General features: G+C 37.6%; 1 protein-coding gene across 3 annotated transcripts in view; it reads left to right on the top strand.

Moving 5' to 3' along the window:
• USP53 (ubiquitin specific peptidase 53) overlaps window positions 1-24,219 on the top strand; it is a 42,580-nt gene that overhangs the window by 9,337 nt on the left and 9,024 nt on the right. For 2 of the 3 annotated variants that reach the window (XM_004686485.2, XM_012727847.1), the window contains exons 2-14: window positions 3,373-4,038; window positions 6,736-6,828; window positions 10,424-10,558; window positions 13,363-13,476; window positions 13,555-13,637; window positions 15,225-15,330; window positions 15,906-16,052; window positions 16,801-16,950; window positions 18,051-18,213; window positions 18,649-18,801; window positions 20,678-20,824; window positions 22,124-22,862; window positions 23,786-23,862. In XM_004686485.2, the coding sequence (XP_004686542.1) occupies window positions 3,898-4,038; window positions 6,736-6,828; window positions 10,424-10,558; window positions 13,363-13,476; window positions 13,555-13,637; window positions 15,225-15,330; window positions 15,906-16,052; window positions 16,801-16,950; window positions 18,051-18,213; window positions 18,649-18,801; window positions 20,678-20,824; window positions 22,124-22,862; window positions 23,786-23,862 (2,248 nt within the window). In that variant the 5' untranslated portion in view covers window positions 3,373-3,897. Of the gene's footprint in view, window positions 1-3,372; window positions 4,039-6,735; window positions 6,829-8,525; window positions 8,557-10,423; window positions 10,559-13,362; window positions 13,477-13,554; window positions 13,638-15,224; window positions 15,331-15,905; window positions 16,053-16,800; window positions 16,951-18,050; window positions 18,214-18,648; window positions 18,802-20,677; window positions 20,825-22,123; window positions 22,863-23,785; window positions 23,863-24,219 lie in introns of those variants that run through there. The other variant, XM_012727848.1, reaches the window with a different exon arrangement.

The following is a 24,219-nucleotide window of genomic DNA, read 5'->3' on the forward strand; positions in this document are numbered from 1 at the left end:
AGGAGAGGTCTGCTGTGCCATGTGGTCACCTCCGGGGCAGGCGGGGATCGAACTCATGTGGAAGTGGCTTTAGATTCTCAGTGCAGTGCTTTAACCCACTGCACCACCAGGGAGGAACCGGATTCCTTTATTTTTAACATTTTTCTTTGGCACTTAGTATTCTTTCCTTGTCAGTAGGTTTTTAGCAGTTTATATGTCTTGGGGTGTATTTGTTTGTTGGGAACTCTTTGAGCCTCTTGGATGAGGATGTCTGTTTCCTTTCCCAAGGTAGGGGAACTGTTAACTGTTACTTCTTTAAATTAAATGTCTGCCCCTTGGTCTTTGTCATCTCTTTTCTGGGACTCCTCTAATGCCCTAGTATTATGTTCTCTTAGTCTTATCCCACCAGACTCTTAGTCTACCTGCATTCATTTTATTTTTATTTATTTTTAATTTTAAAGTTTTTTTGTTCTGTTTTGTTTTAGCTAAGCTTTCTTTCTTTTTTTTTTAAACATGTTCATTTTTTTGTACAGTATTTCATTTCTCCCCTCAGGTGTAGTGCCCATGAGTATCCCACTGCCACATCACCCATGAACTGATACCATGAAATTCAATGTAACACTTTTCCTTTTGGCTGGCCTGTTTGTGTGTTTTCCACTAAGTGTGTTCAAATTTGCTGATTCTATTAGCTGCTTCCTCATGTTACTGTTGAGCCCCTGTATTATTTATTTTAGTTCACTTATAGAATTCTTTAAGCCCATTATTCCTGCTTGAAGCTTTCTTATATTTTCCCTATTCTTGTTTAGCTCTCATTTTGTTTACTGTTTTTCTTATTTCAACAAGTTTAGTTAGGACTGTTGCTTTAAACTCTTCTTAAGGTAAATTACCTAGTTCTGCTGGATTTAGATTTAGATTTGTTTCTGGTTTTTTGTTTGTTTGTTTGTTTGTTTCATTTGTAGTATATTCCTGTCTTCATTTGTAGTTTTTAATGGGCTAAGGTAAACAGCTTTCTTTTCTTAATTTGATGTGTTGGCTTTATATTAAGATTATAGGTTGCAGGGTATAATCCTAGGTTGTTTGTCCTGGATCTCAGAGTGTCTGTAGAAGGAAGCCTCTGAACCTGTTAGGTGACTGGAGATTTAGTGCCGACAGTAGGTAGCTTGGACAGTGGGGATCAAAGAGGCAAAGCTTCTATAGGGCTTTGGGTGCCAGAGCCCAGGGGGAGTCTGCTCAGTCAGAGCATCCCAACTTGCCTCAACTGTCCTCCAGGTTCTGGCTTGTGGCTTCTGTGACTAGTGAGACAGGAGCAGAGCGGTCTGGGAACTGTGGGCTTGGGCTGCAGACAAGCCGCCGTTCCAGAGGCCATCACAAGCCCGTGGGGTGTGTATTCCAGTGCGTGTAGGTGCTGTCAGTGAAGGACTGCCTCTCTTGAGGAACTCTTTCTGTCCTTTCTCAGGGGTTGCGGCACTGGGAGGGTTATATGTAGATAGAGCTTATGTTGTTCTGTTTAACCAAAGGATTATTAAGTTGGCCATTCACTTCTATCTCATATTATAGTCAGTGAACATAGTCCTTCTGGTACTGATCTTTGGAATTTATTGCTGTTTCCTACGCAGCCTAAAATGTTCAGTTGATTTTTGAATTTGTTATATATAGGCTCACTCTAAAATAACATATTATTTGGTGTGCAGTTTTTTCAGTTTTCTATAAATTTAACTTTTAGCTCACTATTCACTATTAAATATACTGTATCTGATCCTAAATTTGCTACATTATTTTCTTTTGATTTATATGTTTTTGGTATATCATTTTTTGTCTTCACTTTATATACACATGTATATTTACATACTTAACTTATATAATGCATAAATGTAATTAATGTATGTGATGTGTATTTTTGTACATAATTTTTCCACTTTCAATTTTTTAGCTGTCTGTCTACCCTTATTTCAGTTACACACATACACAGCTCACACACTCCTTACACCAATGATCATATAAAGCGTATCTGTTTTTCACACAAGTTTATTTTACCAAAATGGGATCATGAGTTTATCTAAGATCAAACAGCTAATTAGTGATGAAGTATTATGTGGGCCTGCAAACAAGTCTTCTGACTTTCTTTAGTAAGTAACACTTTTTTTCTTTATTCCTCTGTGCTTTGCTATTAGTGGCTATTTCATCAGTGGTGTTGAGCTGAGCTGTGCCATTCTGCCTCAACTTTCTTTTTTTATTTTTTAAAAAAGATTTAATTATTTATACATACAGAACTGAGGTACAGGCCAGAGGTGCAGGGGCGGTGAGAAGATTCACCAGACAGAGTGGGGAGCAGAACAGGCCTAAGACAAAGTACACTGCTGAGGGGAGCAGCGGGGGGGGGGGTCAGGAGAGGTCTGCTGCGCCATGTGGGTCACCTCTGGGGCAGGGATCGAACTCATGCAGAAGTGGCTTTAGCTTCTTAGTGCAGTGCTTTAACCCGCTGCGCCACCAGGGAGGGCCTGCATCAACTTTTTATTTGGTGAAAATAAAACTCCTTCACGTCTACTCAGACTTTAATGCCCAAATCTTAACCAAGGACTACTGTTCTTTCTTTCCCATCTCCCTTTTTTCTCCCTTCTGCTAAATAAAGCATCCATGTTGTTGTACGTTATATAAACTTTCCATGCCCTTCCTTTTGTCGTTTTATTGTTATACTCGGCACAAAACTTCTACAATTTAGTTTTCAAAATATCATTGTCGGCCATTCCCTTTTTATGTTGTTAGTTCCAGTGCCTGGCACAGCACATGCCTCAATGAATGTTTGTTGAATGAATGAATACAGGAAGGAAATGTAATTGATTAAACAAAACTTTGCTAGCAACACTTGATTGTTTTTAATTAAGCTTAAAAACTTTCGAAGTAGTTTTAGTCAGGAGTACTTGTTCTTAAATCATGTGGAAATTTACTTTAATTCACTAGGTTTTTTGATCAGTTCAGAGTTTTTTCCTATGTAGTTGTGTATATCAATTTGTGTAATATTGACATTCTTAGAAAGAAAATATGATTCTGTGTAATGTAGCAATAGATTCTCTATTGTCATATGAATTTGTTTTAGTAAACAAAGCAACTTAGTGCTCATAGCAAATTGACCTGAGATCTAATTTAATTTTTTTTTCTATATAATGATTGTCTCTTGTCACCACCAAATGAACATTGAAATATTGAGGGAGAAGTAGTTGATATTTTAAGAATTATAATTAGGAACTATAATTTTATTTTTATATTTTGTAATGTTATTTGTTATAATCCTTTTTATTATTATTTTTTAAATTATGTATTTGTCTTCCAGTAGTAAAGTACGAATGTACTTGATTTGCTTTTAAAGTATTTAAAAAATATTTTCTTCTTTTGTAGATTTGCTTTGAGGTCCTACTGGTAAGAAATATGGAATCACTGTTGATGACTTCATCCGAGAAAGAGATTCTTTTTCCATACTAGACACAAAGAAACAATTGAAGGAATCATGCTGATGGCAGTTCTGCATCTTTTCATGTCATTTGTTTTCTGAACCTACAAGACAAGTGGCTTGTGCTTTAAAGAAAATGATTTGCTCATCGACATTATTTTTGGCAGTTTTCATACAGTCTTTTTCCCCTTAAACTATATTGCCCTGTATATTTTAGCACATACAAAAATCTTACTCTTTTTTAAAATAACTCTTTTTAAGCTTTCAAAATAAATATTTATGCATCTTATTTTTACTTGACAAAGTCCTCCCAATTTCACAGCCTCAGGAAAGATATGAACTTGGATACTTATGTTCTCATCATAGACTACAGTGAATTTAAGTGGGCGGGCCAAGACATCATCTGTTTTATCATCAGAAATCTCACTTAAATGTGTAATTCTTAGCTTTCATGCAAACAAAGTCACTTGGAAATGGCGTGGGTAAAATTCTTACGGAAACCTGGTGGCAATCTTGGAAAAGTCTACCATGGGAGCATGGTATCCCTCGCTCCTACCATAGGCTTGTTCAATGAACCAGGACAAAACAGCTGCTTCCTGAATAGTGCTGTACAGGTAAGACCATAATTATTTGCTTAATTTTAAAATTCAGCAAATCTTGGCTATTTGACTTGGGTCTTTTAAAAAATCGTTCACATCGAATGATATATTTAATCTTTTCTCTAACTTATTGAATGTATGAAATTCAATTATAATTATTTTATTGTACTTGTCTGCTAATTTTGTCATTTGTGCACATTCTGGGTATTTCAGTTGATTCTCCCCACGCTCCATGTTCTGGAATATATTTTCATGTTACTTTCTATGCCTGATAATTTATGATTGAATGTTAGGTTATTTGAATATTAGCTTATTGGGTGCTATTTTTATATTCCTTAAAATATTCCTGAATTTGATTAAATCAAAATATCTAATTTTATTGGGAAGTGAGTTTGATCATTTTATTTGGTTAAGTATTGCCAGAACTATATTTATTGCACGGTTATTTTTCCTACTACTGGGACTGCCTTCTTTAGCCAGTGCTCTGTGAATTATGCACCTTTCCATTTTGGCTGTTGTGGAATGGCACTATCTTGGGCTGTTCGAGCTCTCTAGTATTTTGGGTATTTGGTCTGTGGCCTCAGGCAGTTTCTTCACCTGAGTCCCGGAAACAGGGCCTACTGCCGATCTCGTGCATGGACTGTGCAGTTCTTTCCTGAGCAGTCAGCTGCACCCTGCCACTTGCCTGAACTCGCAAGCTGTTCAACTCAAGACAAGCTGTTGGCCTCCAAGGTTTCAGTTTGCCTATGATATACTCTAATTCACAAAGCCATTTCTCATGGACAAAAATGCTATTCAAATAGAACAGGTGTGGAAAACCTTGGCTTTATTTTTACAAAAGACAGATGTTAATCTGTAATTTTCTTTTTTAATTCCGTATTAAGGTATATTGGTTCACAACACTATATGCGGTTCTGGGATACAGGCTCATCTGCCACAGATGCATGTTACCCCACCACCCCACCACTGAGGCACCCCGTGGCCCCCCACCACAGTCCACGGGGCTCCTTCCCTCCTTTGCTTTCTATCTTCCACTCTTCCCCTTCTTTTGACACGATTCAGTAGTCAAATTTCTAGCATTTGTGTTGGTTTAGTTTTGCCTGTTCCTTTGTTTTGTTCTTTATATTCCATATCAGAGGGAAATTGTTCAGTGCTTGTCTGTCTCCTTCTCACTTGCTTCACTTTGGATAATCCTGTCCGTGTTGCATCTGGCAGGATTTCATCTTTCTGTAATAGTTGTGTGGTACGCCCTTGTGTATATATACTGCATCTTCTTAATTCACTGGCCTTGGGCCCTGACTGTCGGCACTGAGGTTGTTTCCATAGCTTGCTTTACTGTAAATTGCACTTCAGTTGCATCTATACCTGCAAGTTGGTATTTTTTATTCCGTGGGAGATACCTAGGAGTGGAATTGCTGGATTGTACTGTACATCCATTTTATTTATTTATTTTTAAAGAATTACCCCTTTATTGTAAGATTTTCGCTAATTTTATTTATTTTTGCATAGAACTTCTGGTGCGTCAGAAGTGTGGTGTGGGGGCGGGGGAGGTGGTTTGCGAGGATTCACCACAGACAGAGTGATATATGGTATGTGAGGTTATGATATGTGAGGAAGTCAGTAAACATTTCCAAGTGTTTTTGCAAAATTCTGAATTATTTGCAATAGATAAATGCATTCTGTTACTCATGCTTTATGAAAAAGCAAATTCTACAGTGACCTTTAGTTACTGGGTAAATGAAATTAGAGGAAACTTGTTAAATCATTTTCTTAACTAACCTTTGTCTTTTCATTGGGAGAAATGAGAGACCTTAGTTACATCATTTGGAGAAATGACTGACAGATATAGAGAAAGTTGAAGGTCTTATTTTTGTGGTTGTAATAGTAATTGCAGTAGCAAAGAGCAGCTGTCATGCTTTGTGTTGAGCACTGCATCAAGCAGTTTATATATTACTCTGTGTTATTTCATCCTCACAAGAACTCTTTGAGGCAGGCCTGTTATTATCCACATTGTTTAGACTTCAGGTTTCCAGAATGGTTTAGTTCTGAACTGAGGTATTTCAATAATTACTTCTTTTTTTGGAGGGGTTATTTTGTTTTTGTCTTTTATTAGGACATGATGTATAGAACCACTGCAGCAAATATGATTGAAATATGCACCTATTATTTTTACTAACTTGTATCTCCATGGCCACACAGATCCCCCTTCAGTCGGGATCCATTGACTAGCAGGCTTCTGCTCACTCTTTTTTCTTGCCATGTTGTACTAACCCCTATTTGGTACACCCTGGTCTGTAGTGCCAATTATATTTCCTTTCTAAATTCCAGTTGGTTCCAAGTATTTATAATCACTTCCTCTTTTATGTCTGCCAAGTTCTCCATTCAGTAACCCATATTTCCTTTTCAAATAAATTTTTTAACTGAGGAGTTAGTTTTTTACTTGCTATGCCCAACGAACTTTTTATATGTAATTCAATAGGAATTATCTTCCAAACCATCTTTTGTCTGAGCATGAAATATATAGCAGTTTTTCTCTTGCTGTTATTTTTAGCAGTGATGCATGTATGACTATATGCAAGTGATTAGAAGTTATTAGCTTCTACGACTTGACAAATTGTAGATTTTTTTAAATTTGTAAAAGACAAATTGTAAAATTTTATCAATGAAAACAATGTTACTGTGTTTCTTTCATCATATCTCCCTGCTTTCTAGGTTTTATGGCAATTGGATATATTCCGACGAAGCTTGCGGGTTCTGACTGGACATGTTTGTCAGGGAGATGCTTGCATATTTTGTGCATTGAAGGTAACCTTTTGATAGTTATGAAAAATTACTGGCAATTGCTCCCCCCAATTTAATTTTTTTGACACATGTTGGGTTAGTTTAATTGAAATTAAAGTTCATTGCCAAGTTACTTACTTTTAGAGATGAATTCTTAAAGTGTGACTTACTCTGATTTGTGGTTTTATTTTTCACTTATATATAAAGAGTTAAAGTTAACAATTAGTATGACATTGTTAGGAATGCTACATTGTTCATTAATTTCATATAATTATCATTATAACAAGTGTTCTTTGGAGCTACTATTAAATTCTGGATACTAAAGGACACAGCAGTGAGCTAAACTGATGAAAATGCTTTAACTCATGGAGCATATATCCTTGTATGGGAGGAGACAATAAGTAAGCAGAATGCAGAGTATGGGCCAAGGAGAGGGGGTAAGTCAGGGAAAATAAATAGTGTTCAGGCCAAGAAAGCCTGACAGAGAAGGAACATTTGAAATAAGACCTAAAAGGAAGTGGAGTGGACCAGAGCATTCTGGGCAGCAATTTGAGGCCACTGAGGTGACAGAGTGGGTGACATGTTCAGGGTAACAGGTGGGATGGGCTTCAGGGAGCAGAAGCTGATGGCGGAAGAGAGTAGACCATGAGCTCGGCGCTGAGGTGTGGCGGCTTTAAAATGATTTGTCCGCGGATGCTGTTGCGCTCTTCCTATCAAAAGCGGAGTGCAATTCCTTAATTACAGATGTGGAGAGCTTCATGATCATTTCCACTAAAGTTCTGTGTTCCTTCCACTGAGCTGTCTCTCAGGGATGCTGCCGTGCTGTGAGGAAGCCAAGCTGCCCTGGGTAACTCACTGCCCATTTGTTACCAAAAGCAGTATCAGTGCTTATTTTAACTAAGGGCTGGGTGGTGAATTACAGAGCACTAAATAACTGAAACAGGAGCACAGATTAAGTAGCCTTCTCTCGAGTGATTTGGGGAGGCATAGAATCTGTTTTAAGTAGATAAAATGCTTGGACATGTCCATATCTTTCACAGTTTGAGAATAAGTGAAGGACAACAGTGGCAAAAAGAAGTGTGGAAGGGGGGGGGGTCCAGGATGTATTAGCAACTCATTGCTGTCACTGAAACTTTTGCCCAGTCACTTGATTTTACTAACATATTCCTAGAAATGAATGCTAGAGCCAATTGAATATATTTAACACATATACACACACCCGTATATAGAAAAATAAATGTACATTTTCATGCTTTATTTTCTTTATGTTCCTGAGAAGATTGTTTGAAGAAATTTTCAAAGGAGACAATTTTATGTTCTCCTTTTTGAGAAGAGAATAGCCATACACAATCAAATGGGGTTATCGTTTGGGGATAAAGAGTGAACTTAGATTAGATTAGAATATTACATTTTGTTCCCACCCAGTAAACTTTGAATGTTTTGTCTAATGGTAAATTAAGTTTCCAAGCCCAAATCTTTCATAACTCACAATTATCTGCTTCTTCCTCCCGCTGGCTTCATCCCAGCCAAAGCGCCCACATGCCCAGATACCCACTGATGCACACTGCACTTTGGACTGGCCCCTTGCAGTTTCTCAGAGCTGACTTCCAGGTCCATGCTTTCATCGTAATCCCTTTGTCTAGAATGTTTTCTTCCAGTTGTTCTTGTGTCTAACACCCTTATTTCCTTTATGCCTCTCCTCAATGTCACTTTTCCATCAGTGAGACCTTCCTTGACTACTCTAGGTAAAAGGTAAGCTCCTTGCCACCACCCTATCCCTACAATCCTTATTCCTATTACATTACTTCATTTTCCTCATTTTATATCTTCTTCTTTTCCTTTTGTATAATTGCTACTTTCTGACGTGTTCTCTATTACTTTTTTGCCTTCTCCCCATTACAACTAGAATATATGCTCCACAAAGACAGGGTCTTTGTTTTGCAGCATAGAAGCGTACCTTGTATATATACTTACAGTCCAAAACTGTTACAGGGCAACCTCAATGTGAAATGGGTTGGCCTGACTGTGGGTCCTTACAGGGTGCTTAAAAGGAACTTCCAGTGAGACTCCACCACAGGCGCACGCAAGAAGTGTAGTAAAGGGGAAAAGAAAAAAGGAGAAATGAAGAAATGAATAACTCAGGGAAATAAAGAGACAGATAAATTGGTGAATTCATCCTACCAGTTCTGCTGAACTGAACCCCAACAGCACGCTGACAGCTGTGAAGAACCAAGGACCCCCAAGACCCACACGTCTGGTCATTTACCCAGCCTGGCTGCTTAACTCCACCCTCAGTTCCCAGCAAACCTCCCTTTGGCAGTGATGACATTATGGGATTTGTAGTCCTTGGCATCTTGGATCTCTTTGATCTGGGGTGGGATCCATAAAACTCATTTGTGGAGTTTATTCAGGAGGTCCAAAAGTGTTCATTTCACCCCAACAATTGTCGATATCAAATAAGAGACTGTCTGGCATAGGATTAATACCTTAAACATCTGAAACAATTAACTAAACAAGATGACATCAAAAATTTTTTCACATTATTTGTAACTATAGCTGAAATTTTTATAGTTCTGGATACCCGTTAACATTTGAATTTTTATTTTTAAATATGGATCTGTAAATTATGTTTTTGTTTTAGTTTTTCAGTAGTGGGACTGACCCTTGAAATGTTTTCCTAGTCTGTCATATGTTGATCTTCAAACAGTTTTTGGCGGGGAATGACCTGACCCCTTGTGATAATACAGAATTTAGTATTACTGATCCTCATTTGATAGTTTGTCAGCATTTTTTCCCTCTCCACTTTCCCCACTCTAAAGAAGTTTGTCACAGAACTAGAACTTAGTAATAAAACTTTTTTTGTATAATTTAGTAAAGAGAGAGAAACATACAGCTTATAGTTGTATGTGTTGAATGTAGCTGTTTCTTAGGCCTAGGCTAGAAAGTATTCTCTGAGGAAAATTGATAAATGGAAAAAAAAATTAATTAAAAGTAATCATCTTTTCTATGATTCTTCTTACTAAATGTACATTTTCATTTCCAAAAACAAAATTTAAAAATGGTGAGAAATTATAATTTCTTTGAGATTATATTATTTTTGTTTTTAAATCAGTTTGCAGTTTTTTTGAGCTTTACTTAAGACCCTACTAGAAACAGGAAATTACAAAAGTTCACTAAGACTGCTTTAACATTTTTTTTTTACTAGTAGTTTGTACTGATTTTTATGCAATTATATATTTACTTTTGGCTAAAGTAATTTTAATTCTTACTGCATGTGTTTAGATTTAAAGCCACTCACCTCAGAACCCTTCCTTAAACAGCCTGCATCAGAATCAAGGGGAATTAGTTGAATGGGCCCCACCTCAGGCTTACTCAGTTGGAATCTCTGTGGATGGAGCCCAAAAACTTTGCACTTATTTCTTGTACACCACATCATCTTATTTAGAAGTAGTTGCACCATTTTTGCACATTACTGGTACAAAAGCTTTTTAACAGAATTTTAGAGCAATTTTAGACTGTTTTGTATTAGTCTTTGACTTTACTATTTTCAGTTTCATTGTGTTGTCATGAACTTATTTAAGTTAGTGTTGAACTTCTCAATGTGTTTCTTGGTTCCTAGACAATATTTGCACAGTTTCAGCACAGCCGAGAAAAAGCCCTTCCCTCCGATAACATCAGGCATGCTCTTGCGGAAAGCTTCAAGGATGAGCAGCGATTTCAGCTTGGTCTGATGGATGATGCCGCCGAATGCTTTGTAAGTCTTTCTGGCAACCTTTGAGTGTGGACAATGTTTTTTATTCCTTAAATGATGCCAATTTTGAGAATAATGCAATGAGAGTGTTTAGCAGTGGTAAAGTACTGATCTGGGTAGTGAATGCTGTCTCCCTTGGCAGTGCTGTTTAACTCATCTGTGTTGTGTGTGACTTCTTTGGTTATTTGTTCTGCTCTAATTTTTATTGACTATTTGGCCAGCTACTAGAGTATTTTAAAATCTATTTATTAGAAAAAAGGCTTATTAAATGTAAGTTGTACCACTTAGCCAGTTTTCTGCCATCACAGGTTTATGTGTACAGCACACTCCTCTCCCAGCAGTAACATTTTCCTTTTCATGCCGTGATTCTGTTTGAAAGAGAATAGGGTCTTGGCGTGCGGCTATTGAGGGCAGCAGCTGTGACGTGTACCTCCCTCCAGGTCGAGAGTGTGAGTGAGGCTGATGTTCTGAGGCTGCGTTACCATCATATTAATAAGTGGAACGTTCTCATGATCAGAATCCTATCTATACATCTTCTAAAGTGTGTATATTAATTATTCAATGTTTCAATAATATAAGTGTCACCTGTATTTCAGATGTGGAACCATTTCTTCTCCTAGATCCTCAAACATCAGCAAATTTTGTGAATTCTAGCATTGGGAATCCCTTTGAAGGTTTTCATTGCTACTTTACTTTCCTGTGATCAACTCTTCTAGTTCAGGCATCTAAGTATTGTTTAAGCCTCCCTACTGGTGTTGTTTCAGCTTGTCTGCTTATAGTCTAGTTTTTAGTGCCACAAGATTTGTTTCTCCAGAAGAGGGCTTGTCTTCAAATATTCTGTTCAAGTCATACTCTGTTCTGACATTGAAGGCTCTTTACAGTTAAACTTCAGCTGTCACCTGGCTTCTCTTCTGAATTTTCCCTCCAGTGAGATGATCCTATACTTTCTTAAACACATCCTTTAAATTCCTGCTCTCACAGCCTTCGGTCATAGTCAGAAGAGCCAAACGTTTCCCAATTGGTCATTTGGTTAAGCATTCCCCTGAATCACACTGTTGAGATAATGTGTGACCAAACCATCCCAACCATTGTCTGAATTCCTATAGATTTTACTTTGTGTAGAATTCATTTGACATCTACATGCGATCATTTTTTAAAAAATAATATAATCGTTTATTTTTACATCATTTTGTGCCTTTTTCCATCTCAGTTGTAATCCTTGTGGGCTTCCCATCACCAAATCACCCATGCGCCATCACCATAGGCAATCATTTTTTTTTAATGCACATTTATTACTGTTTCTGTAGATCGTGGTGGAAGGATCCTTCACTAATGCAGTGCTTAGCAAACTGGGCAGGTTGATTAAAATATGTCAAGATGAGCACAAAGTCATGAAATATGCTCTTCATATTTTTTACAAGCATAAATATGCATAAATGAAAATATTATGTACAATGTTGATTTTTATAGTTTTACTTTTACTTAAATGAAATGTACTAATAGGTAGTATAATTCATAGAGTACCTAGAATTTCACGCTTAACTGGTTGGGTGGTTTTAACTGTCCTTGGTCTGAGGAGTTTTAACTGTCCTTGGTTAAGCTTTGGTAAAATTAAGGGCTATTTTCTTTAGGAAATACATATATACTCCTTGTTTATCTGCATCATAAATATGAACTTTCATATGGAATTTGTTGCAGATTCCTTACATTGGGGGAGTTAACAAATTTTCTGAGCCTTTACCATTGATACTTTGATATAAGTTGTATAGACTATCAGGATGATTTAAGAAGGATTTTAAAAACATTGTTTCTTTTTCTCACTATGTAAATGCTGGGAACATAAAAAATTATCTTTTCTAAGATTAAATTCCAGGTGTTTGTCATCATAAATTGATTTTAAAATTATTTTAAAAATCATTGTTAAAGTAACAAGTCACACTCTAGTGCTCCTTTTAGAAAAAGAACTGTTAAAGCTAGTGCTACAAAAGGTGAATAAACAATGTTTAAAGTGTTGACTAAAAGAAAAATAGAGTAATAACTGGGCAGCAGAGCTGAACAGACAGCTCACCAATGAGAGTGTCCAGAAGGCCAGCAGACCCACGGACAAGGGTTCCTCATTGCTTCTAGTAAGGGAGACGCACGTCAGGCTGTCCCCCCAACCTGGGAGCAGCGCGTGTCAGTGAGACCCTAACAGCGAGTGCTGGAGGGGATGCGGAGAAAGGAATCCCGGGACGCTTTGGAGCGAGCGTAAACTGGCACAGCCGTGGCGGGAGCAGTCTGGGTTTACCTTAAAAAACAAAAACTGGAAACACTGTGTGACCTAGCAGCCCCACTTTTGGCTGTCTGTACTGTGCTGTACTGTTTATTGTGGCCTTCCTTTGCAATAGCTAGCTCTTGGAAAATAACCGCAGGGCCCAGTGATAGAGAAAGAATCTAGGGGATGTGGTTTATCCACACAATGGAATATTATTCAGCCATATACAAAGACAAAGCATTGCCATTTACAGCGAAATTAAAGGCATTTGAAGGAATTATGTGTAGTTAAAGCAAGTCAAAGACAAACACTGGACATTTGCATTGTAGATGATTCTTGTCAAGACGAGTGGATATTGATAAAGTGAGACTGCTGAAGTTAAGAGGGAGGGTGAAAGGGGTGTGATGGGGGGGCAAAGAAGGAAAGCTGAAAAGCTGATTAGACTTTGGAAAAATCTCTAAAAAAATTCTCAGACTTGTGAAGTTAAAAGAGCGTTGTATTTTGTAATGTTCTCTGCAAGATCCTCAGATTACTTTGTAATTTTTTAAATTAGGAAAACATATTGGAGAGGATTCATTTTCACATAGTGCCAAGCAGAGATGCTGACATGTGCACCTCTAAATCTTGTATCACGCACCAGAAGTTTGCTATGACTCTGTATGAGCAGGTGAGATGCTTAACTGTCTCGTTAGCTACTCTGTTGACGTTTTATGACTGATGAGCTAAACCTACATTTTACCTGCAGCGTGTGTGTCGCAGCTGCGGTGCTTCGTCAGACCCTCTGCCCTTCACAGAGTTTGTGCGGTACATTTCTACGACAGCCCTCTGGTAAGAACCCACTGAAATATAACAGCCAAAGATAGTAGCACGTAGGGCATTTATTTTACAAACCATAACATACGTGGATTTCTAATTTCTGTATGAAACTAAGTATGCCACCATCAGAGATGCTCAGTGACGTCTGTCTCAGCTGGGTGTTGGACTTAGCCACAGAGCTGCATGGCATACCTTGCTGGGCTTCACAGATAACATGTTCTTTACAAACTGAAATTTCAGGCAAGTCGATGGGTGCTATTTTTCTAACAGCATGTGCTCACTTCTGGTCTCTGTGTCACATTTTGGTAATTCTTATAGTACTTCAAATTATTATTTTATCTCATGGTATGTGGTCCATCATCTCTAACGCTAATATTATAATGGTTTGGGGGTGCCACTGATTATATCCACATGGGACAGTGAATTTAATAAATGTGGGTGTCCTAAACTGCTCCACTGACCAGCTGCTTCCCTTTTTCTCTCTTTGTCCTTGGGCCTGATGAACAGCAGTTTTGAAATTTGACCAATTAATAACCACATGGCGTGCTCAAAGCATTCAAATGGTAGAAAGAGTTGTATTTCACTCACTTGAAATCAGATGTTCTAAATGATTAGACTTAATGGTGGTGGTGGTGGGTGGGGGGGACCTGTCTTAGTCAAGACAGGCCAAGAGCTAGGTTTCTTGTACCAAATAACTTCACCAAGTTGTGAATGCAAAGAAAAAGTTATTAAAGGAAATTTCAAGTATGTGACTTTAGTGAACACATGAAATAAGAAAGTAAAACAGCCTTACTGATATCTCCGTATCGTGGTCTGGATAGAACAGATGAGTCACAACATTCCTTTAAGCTGACACCTATACACAGTGAGACCCTAACTCAATTCTGTAGTGGTTGAGAGGGCTGAGGGAGCTGAAGAAAAGTGTGAACCTAGCAGATGTTGGTTCGTGAAGCTTAAGGAAAGAAACCATCTACATCACATCAGAATGCAAGGTTGAAATGCAAGGTGAAGCAGCAGGTGCTGCTGGAGAAACGATAGTACTTTATGCAGAAGGTGTGTCTGTGGTCCTTGACAGGTGGCTGCAAACAGCAGAGTTTCAGTGTGGGTGAATTAGCTTTGTTTTAGAGAAGAAGCCATCTAGGACTTCTCATAGGGAAAAAGTCAATGACTGAGTTCAAAGCTTCAAAGACTCTGTTGCCTGGGGTGAGAGCACCTAGTGGCTTTGATTCGAAGCCAATGCTTATTTACTATTCCCCAAATCCTAAAATGCGTTGTCTGTAGTTGTCAAGTCATAATGTAAAAGAAACAGCCGCCTAGAACTGCTTTCAGGTGGCACACCTGATGTTGTCTGTGTGGCTCCAAGCAGTGCTGTTCTTTCATGTTATTTGACTGTGAAAAATTTTTTTTTCATTATACTCATGCCAAGTTTCACAATTTGTCACTTGCTACAAGTTTGTAGTTAAATTTTTCAGATAAAATCATGTTTTAACATGAGAAAATGATCACATCTATATGACAATCTAGAACTTTCGTTTAATGTAGTAGGTCCTTTATGGGTGCATATGACAGATTTGGGACTGCTTGCTTTTTCTTTTGTAGCAATGAAATTGAAAGAATGGTGGAAAGGCACGAACGTTTTAAACCTGAAATGTTCGCGGAATTGCTGCAGGCAGCAAATACAGCCGATGATTTTAGGAAATGTCCTGTAAGTACAATTTAGAGTATTCTACAATTGCTTCTGTGTTTGCAAATTTGAAAGTAGACATGCAGAAGTTATCATATAAAGATTACTTATATGTGCAATTAGTTTTAAGAATTTTTCAGTGTTGTTTTAGGTTAACTGTAGGTTACTATTTAGGTACCAAAATTCACTTTATGAGCTATTTAGCTCACCATTTCTTTAAAGAAATGTTAAAAGTTATTTGAAGAATTTAAGGTAGCATATATGATAATTTTTTTTTAATTATAAAAATAAGATTTAATTAAAGAGACTTTTTTTAAAGATAAAACATCATTCTTTTCTCATGTATGTTAAGGACTTCTAGGGTTTCTTTGGTTTGACTTTTTATCTTAACAGATTTATAAATGCAAAAAAATTGTTTAGAAATAAATATCCTTTTTAATCAATAAGACAGTAATTTGTAAGGAGTCTGTTTTGGTACACTGAAGAAATAAAGTTATGTTACATATTAAGCTTATTGCATGATATGAATTGCATAAGGAACATTATCAGTGATTTGTTGTGATAATTTTAAACTTGCTTTCTGTGTTTTTCTTTAGAGTAACTGTGGCCAATTTATAAAAATCCGCCGTGTTTTAATGAATTGCCCAGAGATTGTTACGATTGGTTTAGTCTGGGATTCTGAGCAATCAGACCTGACCGAAGATGTTGTTCGGAATCTAGCAACACACCTGTACCTGCCTGGGGTGAGCTGAGCTGCATCCTCTTCCCTTTTATTTTTAGATTCCCCCAAAACATGTGTGCATTTCTATGCTTTTCAAAATTAAATTTTCTTTCTAAATAATATTTATATGTAGCACTGATAAAGTTAATCAAGTCAAACTAGTGGAATGCATTTCTTGCATAGACCTTGAATGATTTTTATTAATAATTACAAACTCTCACGTCTCTTCCATGCTCTACTCCAGAGTTGTGATGCTATGCTGTGGTAATATGTGTGTTAGCATTGGAAAGATTATACATAGTAATCTCAAAAGGTCTGAGATTTAAAGTCCCAACTGCACCACTAGGTAAAATGCCTATTACCATCTTAATGGAATCAGAACTGTTTTTTGTCACAGTTAAAATTTTAAGATGTCTTTTTGCTAATATGCATAATGGATGTGAAAATATGTGATTCAGTCAAGAATTACCACGAAATATGTGATTTTGTTCACATTTTGAGTTCATACATGTGAATTATCAATTCTGTGTAATTGTATTGTGTCCTGAATTAAATTATATGAACTCATTTAATTGAACTCAATATTTCTTACATACTAATTAAAAGTAATAATTCTGTGCAGTGTTAGTGGTGACTCTGGTACAAATATAATATTGGATTAGATTATAGAATGCATCAGAACTATTTTTCAGAGTGAGTCAGATATATGATTCATCAAATTAGTCCTCATTTTTTGAAGTACAGTATTTAATGCACATTTTTTTAAACAGCTTTTTTATAGGGTTACAGATGAAAATGCCACGAATAGTGAACTTCACCTGGTTGGTATAATCTGCTATGCCAGTCGACATTATTGTGCCTTTGCTTTTCATACTAAGAGTTCCAAATGGGTTTTTTTTGATGATGCAAATGTGAAAGAGGTAAGTAACTTTTTTTACAGATTAGGATAATTATTAAAATTTTTACTTTTAGGAATAAATGATATAATAATTATATATATATCATAATGTAATGATAGAATGATATAATTATATAAAGTAATCTATATCTATTGTAAACAATGGTAAATGGGCTTACTAAGTTCAAGTTACTTCAGAAATAATACATTGAATATTTAATAATCATTGAGCTTGTACTTTTATTATTGAAATCTGGTTTATCTTGAAACCAACTTTTAAATTTGTCATTTCCAGAAAAATAGAAAGGTGACTAGTAAACGTTAGTTTAAAATAGGCGATTGTCAGCGAGCCATAGATTTGCCCTTTTGCCTGCAACACAGCTGCTATTTGCATTTCTTTGTGGAGGAAAAAAAAAATCTTTTTCTTTGAACAGTGACTTTCCAAATTTCGTGTTTGGTATTCAAAATCAGATATCTATTTTATGTTTGGGTAAATAAAATAAAAGGAATTAGTTATAGCACTTAATAAGGAGTATCTACCAGCCCCACACTTAAGGCTTTTTAGAAAACAACCTCTTGACTTCTTCATTCAGCGCGATAGGAGCCGATGCCTGAATTTTTACAAAGTTCTGTAGGAGACTGGGCTTTAATCGTAGTGGCAAGTTGTTGGTCTTGCCTACACTCTAGTGTTTGTGTTATTCATTCTGAGTTGATTTTTGTGCTTTATGTGAAATGGGATCTGAGGTCACTTTTCACATAACTGTCCTGCTGTTCCAGCAGCATTTGTTAACTTTTCTATTTTTTGTGGGCTTTGTATTTTTAGATTGCCGTTAAGTTGCCTTGAAATCTTTGTCAAGTCAGTTAACCGAGTACGTGAAAAGTGTTTTATAATCTCATAACCTAAATCTTTCTATAGACCGCAATTTTGTCTGTCAGGGTTTTAAATGATAATGTTGAAATGATTTTTGTTTAACTTAGACTACTTACAAAATAAAGCAAAGAGCTGTTGAACTGCTGCTATCTGAGTGACTTTAAGATATTTTAATGCCAAATTCCTCCAGTCTCCATTTTCATGTCATACAGTGATTTGCTCTGTTTGTGTTCATTGTGGATTTTGTAAAGGTTGGAACTAAGTGGAAAGACGTGGTCTCCAAATGCCTCCGATGCCACTTCCAGCCCCTGCTGCTGTTCTACGCGAACCCAGACGGCACGGCGGTTTCCACTGAGGATGCGCCCAGGCAGGTCATCCCCTGGCCCCACTACAAATCCGGTGCAGAAAACACAGGTGAGTCCTTTCTTAAATTATTTTCCGTGTTTTTCTGTCATCATAGGCATATACTGAGGAATACTGAGTGTAAAATAAATGTTGAGGCCCATTTCAAAATTGAATTTCAGCAAAGTGGGCTCCGGAGCATCCTTCTGCTCTGACTTGATCTCAACAGAGAACCTTTCGCCACCAGTGGCCTCAGCAGCACCTGCAGGAGCCACCCACTGTGTGTTCACAAGCACAGGGCTGCTAGCTGTTCCTTTCCTGGCAGTAAAATACTGAGATTTCAATGCATTTACAAAGCATGTAGAAACCCTGAAAAGATGTCAGTTAGCTGTGCTTTTAAGTGATGTTGTTTACAGTAGAAACAAAATATGCCTCAATAGATCATTTAGGCACCTCTTCTAGTGAGGAGGCAGAAGGGGATGATACATTGTTGTTTGTTTTTTTAAGGATGTGAAAAATCCTCAATTTGTAAATCAGAAATTCCAAAAGAAAATGGATTTGGTGAGCAGGCAAAACAGAAAGAAAATCAGAAATTTCAAGCGGATAATACTTCCTCATTCAATCCGAGCCCCATTCAAGCAAATGGCAGTAGGGGACCAGGTATGTGTTTCAGTTCTCATTTGTGTGTTGTCCTCGATTAGTAAGGTTTCTCCTTTTCTTCTCAGTAACTACCGAGTCTGCACTTCCTTGTAAGGGCCATGTTCGAGGTGGGTGCTACACTGGTTTTCCTTGGCAATGACGATAAAGTAACAAGTACATAATAGAATTTTCTCTTTCTGGCTTATGCTTTTCTGTGAACCTGTGGGGTTATCTCAGCGATCTCAGTCCAGCAGTGTTTGAGATTCTCCGTCCTCTAAGGTGTGCTGAGGCCTGAGGCTATCTGGATGGTTCCCACAGGCGATAATGGGAATTTTCTTCAAAGAGTTAATAATTAACTGGGAGCGGAAATACCTGAATTAATAATTTGGATCATATCCCAAAATGAAATTTACCATTGGTGAATGTAGCCATAGTTCAGAGTTATTAGAGCTGTCGTTTATTCTTAACCTCATTCTTATTCAACTGTCTTATTACTCATCCTGTGATTTTGATTTTCATAAACTAGGGTAGTAGGACTTGGGTCTATAACCAGGCACCACAGGAAGATGTTAGTTTATGGTTTGGAAACAGATAAATCTTAATTTTGCAATTGCTCAGGGTGGTTTTTCAAATAACTTTTAAATATATTAATGAAGTAATGTCTGATCACAAGAGTGACACATTTCATGAAAGTGGTAAGGCTCAGAATTCACACCTTACGAACAAAGAATTACAGTACAAGTTTTCAAAAATTCTTAACAAAACTATTCCTGTTCTCTTACCAAATGTTGATACTCTTAGAGTAAAGCTATTTTCTGTTTTTCAAAAGATCTCTATTTTTAGGTCCAGAAGCTAAATGTTGCAAACATAAACACTGGTGGGGCCTCCCTGCTGGCACAGGGGTAAGTTTCAGACCTATCAAGCTATGGCCAACCACTGCAACCTGAGTGTGATCCCGGGCCAGAGAGTGACCCACAGGGCGCGGCAGACCTCTCCTGACCCGCCCTCTGCTCCCCTCAGCAGTGTGCTTCAATAGACCTGTCTGTCTGCTCCCCACTCTGTGTCTGATGAATCCTCTTAGCCCCTGCACCTGTGGTCTACAGCCCAGGTCTTGTATGTATAAATACATAAATATATATACATTTTTTAAAGAACATAAACAGACAATGTAATTTCTTAATTCTGGTTTTCCATTTAAAGCTATGTGAATTGGGGCACATTTTAAGCTACTCTTTGTCTTAATTTTCTGGTCTGAGATGATAGTAACTATAGCACCTTGGAGTATTAACTAAGCTAAGACTTTTTTTTTAAAGATTTATTTATTTATACATACAGAACTAGGGTACAGGCCAGAGGAGGGGGGAAGAGGGGAGGTGAAAGGATTGAGGGAGCAGAACAGGCAGATCTTCTGAAATGCACTGCTGAGGGGAGCAGAGGGAGGGTCAGGAGAGGTCTGCCTTGCCACGTGGGTCACCTCCCTGGCTGGGGATCAAATTCGTGCTGCAGCGGCTGTGATAGCTTCATAGTGCTGTGCTTTAACCTGCTGTGCCACCAGGGAGGGCCCGAGGTAAGAGTCTCAGACTAGTGCCTGACACATGGGGCCCATACCTTTAGCTGTTACTGTTTTCATCCATGTCTCTTTCCTCCTTTACACTTGCTTTTGGTGCAATCAGAGAAGTCTTTAAAAGACAACATGCCTCTTCAGTGTCAGAATAAATTACAAAGAGTTCAAGTTAAGAATAAATTACAAAGAGTTCAAGTTAAAAGGAGTTCATTTTGTACTTTCATCTTTATTTTATTTTTAATACATAACTGTAGGTCAGTTTGTACTTTTATTGAGCAATTTGAAAAATGATTTGAAAAATGATTGTTATTGTAAAATTGGCTTCTTCTGTAGTTAAATTACGTCACAGTGATCAAAGGGAAAAAATGAAAGACATTTCCAGAGAATGTGCTCTGAAAGCCATTGAGCAGAGAAACTTACTTTCTTCACAAAGGAAAGACCTGGAGCGGGGACAGAGGAAGGATTTGGGCCGGCATCGAGGTAAGCTACGAGTTGAGAGCATTAACTTGAAAAGGATTTGGTAACATTGTATTTTTAAAATAAATTTCATGATTGTAATATAATTTTATCTTATATATTTACAAATTGTGTTATCTATATTGACATTTGTTTGAATATAATTCTCTAACATACCTACACTTAATCTATAAATGTCAGAATTTCCCAGTTGCTCTTAAATTGTAGCCTGGGATTGTGGATTTTTTTTTTGTTTTTTTTTTTTTTGATGTTTTAGCTTTCTTTAATTAGAAATTCAATTCTTCCATTTGGTACATTCAAATGATAAGGAAGTTTACAAAATGAATGAAAAGAACTTCTTTTCATTTTGTGCAACTCCTGGCCTCTCCTGTATTCCAGTGTTAACAGTTTCCAGTTCATTGTGTGTGTGCCTTCCTCTCTGAGGTCTCGTCTTCTTTCCTGATGGGTATACCATCATTTCAGCCACACTGATAGACTTTAAAGATTGATTTAAGATGTTTATCATGGTCACATCCTTGCACATATACCTTTGTTTCACTTTTTGTATACTACTGTAGCATAAGATTTCAGAAGAATGGATGGGTTAGGGTATATTTATCTTTAATTCTGATAAATTTGACTCTTGCTATTTTGAGAGATGGGCCCAGCCTGCACTCCCACCAGTGGGGTTGGGTGTCTGTTTTTTCATACTCTTAGCTGAGATTATTTAAACAAATTTTGAATTTTACCAGTATAAGAGGTAGAGAATATTTTTATGATTTTCATTGTGAGTGAAATAGAATGATTAAAAAAACTGTTTTAGAAATAGATTTTTTAAAAAAATTTATTTATTTATTCATATAGAACATATATAGGCCATAGGTGCAAGGGCAGTGAGAGGCTTCACCAGAGACAGAGTGGGGAGCAGAACAGGCTGACTGAGGAAGCACACTGCTGAGGGGAGCAACGGGCAGGTCAGGAGAGGTCTGCTGCGCCATTTGGGTCACCTCCTGGGGTGGGTATCGAACTCATGCAGAAGTGGCTTTAGTTTTTTAGTGCTGTACTTTAACCCACTGTGCCACCAGGGAGGGCCCAAAGATAGTTTTTAAAGTGAACATATAACTATGTTGTAGATGTCGCTCATTAAACTTCTAGACAGAAAGCATTTTCAGCCTCAAAGCAGTATGAGATAGAATTTAAGTACTCACAATTACTATTTACATCTTACTATTTAACATTTCTTTTCACAGTAGGTATTTGACTTGTGGCTAAAAGGTGACTCTGAAGAGTAGTTCATTTGTATCTTTATTTCTTTTTTTAAAGATTTAGTTGATGAAGATGTTTCACATTTCAAGTCTGGATCACCCCCTGCTCCAAATGGCTTTAGACATTATGCAAATACACAGCTCTATCCCAGTCAAGGGAAAGGACCATGTAGACATGACCGAGTTGCGCAGCAGCATCTAGCTTCTACCCAGGTATTGGGGTCAAGTAAATCCCAGTGTCTTGCTCCAGGAGAGAAGCCAACTGGCAGAGTTAAGAGTCACAGTGGCACTGGCTACGACACAGACAGCAGCCAGGACTCTAGAGACAAAGGCAGCAGCTCTGCTGGCAGCAACAAAAGCCGGAACCGCAGTTGGAGACCCATGAGAGAGACGTTAAATGTTGACAGTATCTTTAATGAAAGTGAAAAAAAGCAGCAGAGTCCAAGACATAAATCATCTATTGGTAACAAATCTAAATGTAGTAAAGATCAGAATTTTAACAACGGGCCAAAAGAAAATGCAAAGCCAAAGAGTTTAATGACCATCTATGAAGATGAAATGAAGCAGGAGATAGGGAGCAGGAGTTCTCTTGAATCTAGTGGAAAAGGAGTGGAGAAAAGTAAAAGTCTCAAAGAAACTAAAGTTCCCGGTGATAACTGGCAGCTGCAAAGGGCCGAGTCCGGCTACGAAAGCAGTGACCACGTCAGCAACGGGTCTGCCACCCTGGACTCGCCTGTTACCGACGGGAGCGGCGCGGTGACGGACGGCAGCGGCGTTAAAGACGCGGCGTCCGGCAGGTAACACCACATCACAGAGTTGTTCCCCCCTTAATTAACTGAAGTAATTTCCAAGTTTGGAGTCAATTAAATGTAATGGAAAGAGCATGAGCTCAGAGTCGTGTAACCTGAGATTCTGCAGGTGATTTGATAATTCAGGTTTCTATTTTTTAATGACAGTGCTGTTAGGAATTGGGAAATACAGAAACAGATTGTAACTGTTGCCATTGAAAACTGAATCTGTGCAGCATGTTTTAAAGCAGAGATTTAAAACGGTTTCCTCTTAGTCGTTAATGTAATTCTATAAATCTTCAGAACTGGGTTTCTTATCTTGTGTCACAACCCAGTTGCATGGAGAGATGTTTTTCCCTTTAGTTATTGTAAAAGAATATAACAAGTAGGTTTTCCTTCATTTGATTCTTAATTTACTCATTCTGAATTCATTTATAGTTTTACTTACATCAGTCTAGCCACTATTTCCGACTGATGTTTCAGTCCATCTAAAACATTTTAACTTTGTATTGGCTGGTATTTTACTGCATTCGCTATTAAAGAGCATATTTGCAAAAGTCACCTTTTTTTAATTAAAGTAATCATTATAATAAGGATTTTGGGAACCTTTTTATTTGGCAGGGTGATTTCATAACTGGTTGGAAAAGGATAGCTTAGGGTGGTAGAAATTCCAGGATTTTGTAAACAGATAGGTTTAGATTTTAATTCTTAGTGAAATTAATTTTACTTTCATTGCTTTAACTTCCTATTGTAAAATGAGGATAAACTCTACTGTAAGTGTCATGGAAGATGAAATTGAATAATGTACATTAGTACTATAGAACAGTTTGTGGGAAATGATACTTACTTAAATATTTCTTTTTCTTAGACTGAATTACAGTAGAGATCCCTGATAGCTGATGTGTTTGTGTGCATTTTGTTCTGTTTTCTAGTGATCAAGTTAAGACAAACAATCTAAATGTAGAACGTGGCAACTGTACTTCCCACCAGAGCAAAAACCACATGGAAGGTAAAGAGTTAATTGTATTGTAATAGTGGCAGTAGAGAATGAGTTGTGGTAGTAAGGGCAGGAAGCTAAAACTTGGTAAGTTTATGAGTTATGAGGCTAGAAGTTGGGGGGTGCCTTGCTTGGGGGCTTTGTAGAGTATGGAACTGATGCTTCAGGGAATGTGAAAATGGGGAAGCGTCTCGGGCAGGATAGGCTGTTTCAGGCCTTGTGTTGATGCCACTTCAGCATGCCAGTGCCTTCACACACATTTGCGCCCGCTCACCAGATGCACCCCTTGGAGGGTAGCATGGAGTCTCTTCCTGGTGGTCACTCAGTGCCCTGCGTTACTGAGCCTCCATCACACAAAAGCTTCTCTGA

This window comes from Condylura cristata, unplaced genomic scaffold (assembly GCF_000260355.1).
Source record: "Condylura cristata isolate star-nosed mole 26May11 unplaced genomic scaffold, ConCri1.0 scaffold00021, whole genome shotgun sequence".
NCBI classification, from domain to species: domain Eukaryota; kingdom Metazoa; phylum Chordata; class Mammalia; order Eulipotyphla; family Talpidae; genus Condylura; species Condylura cristata.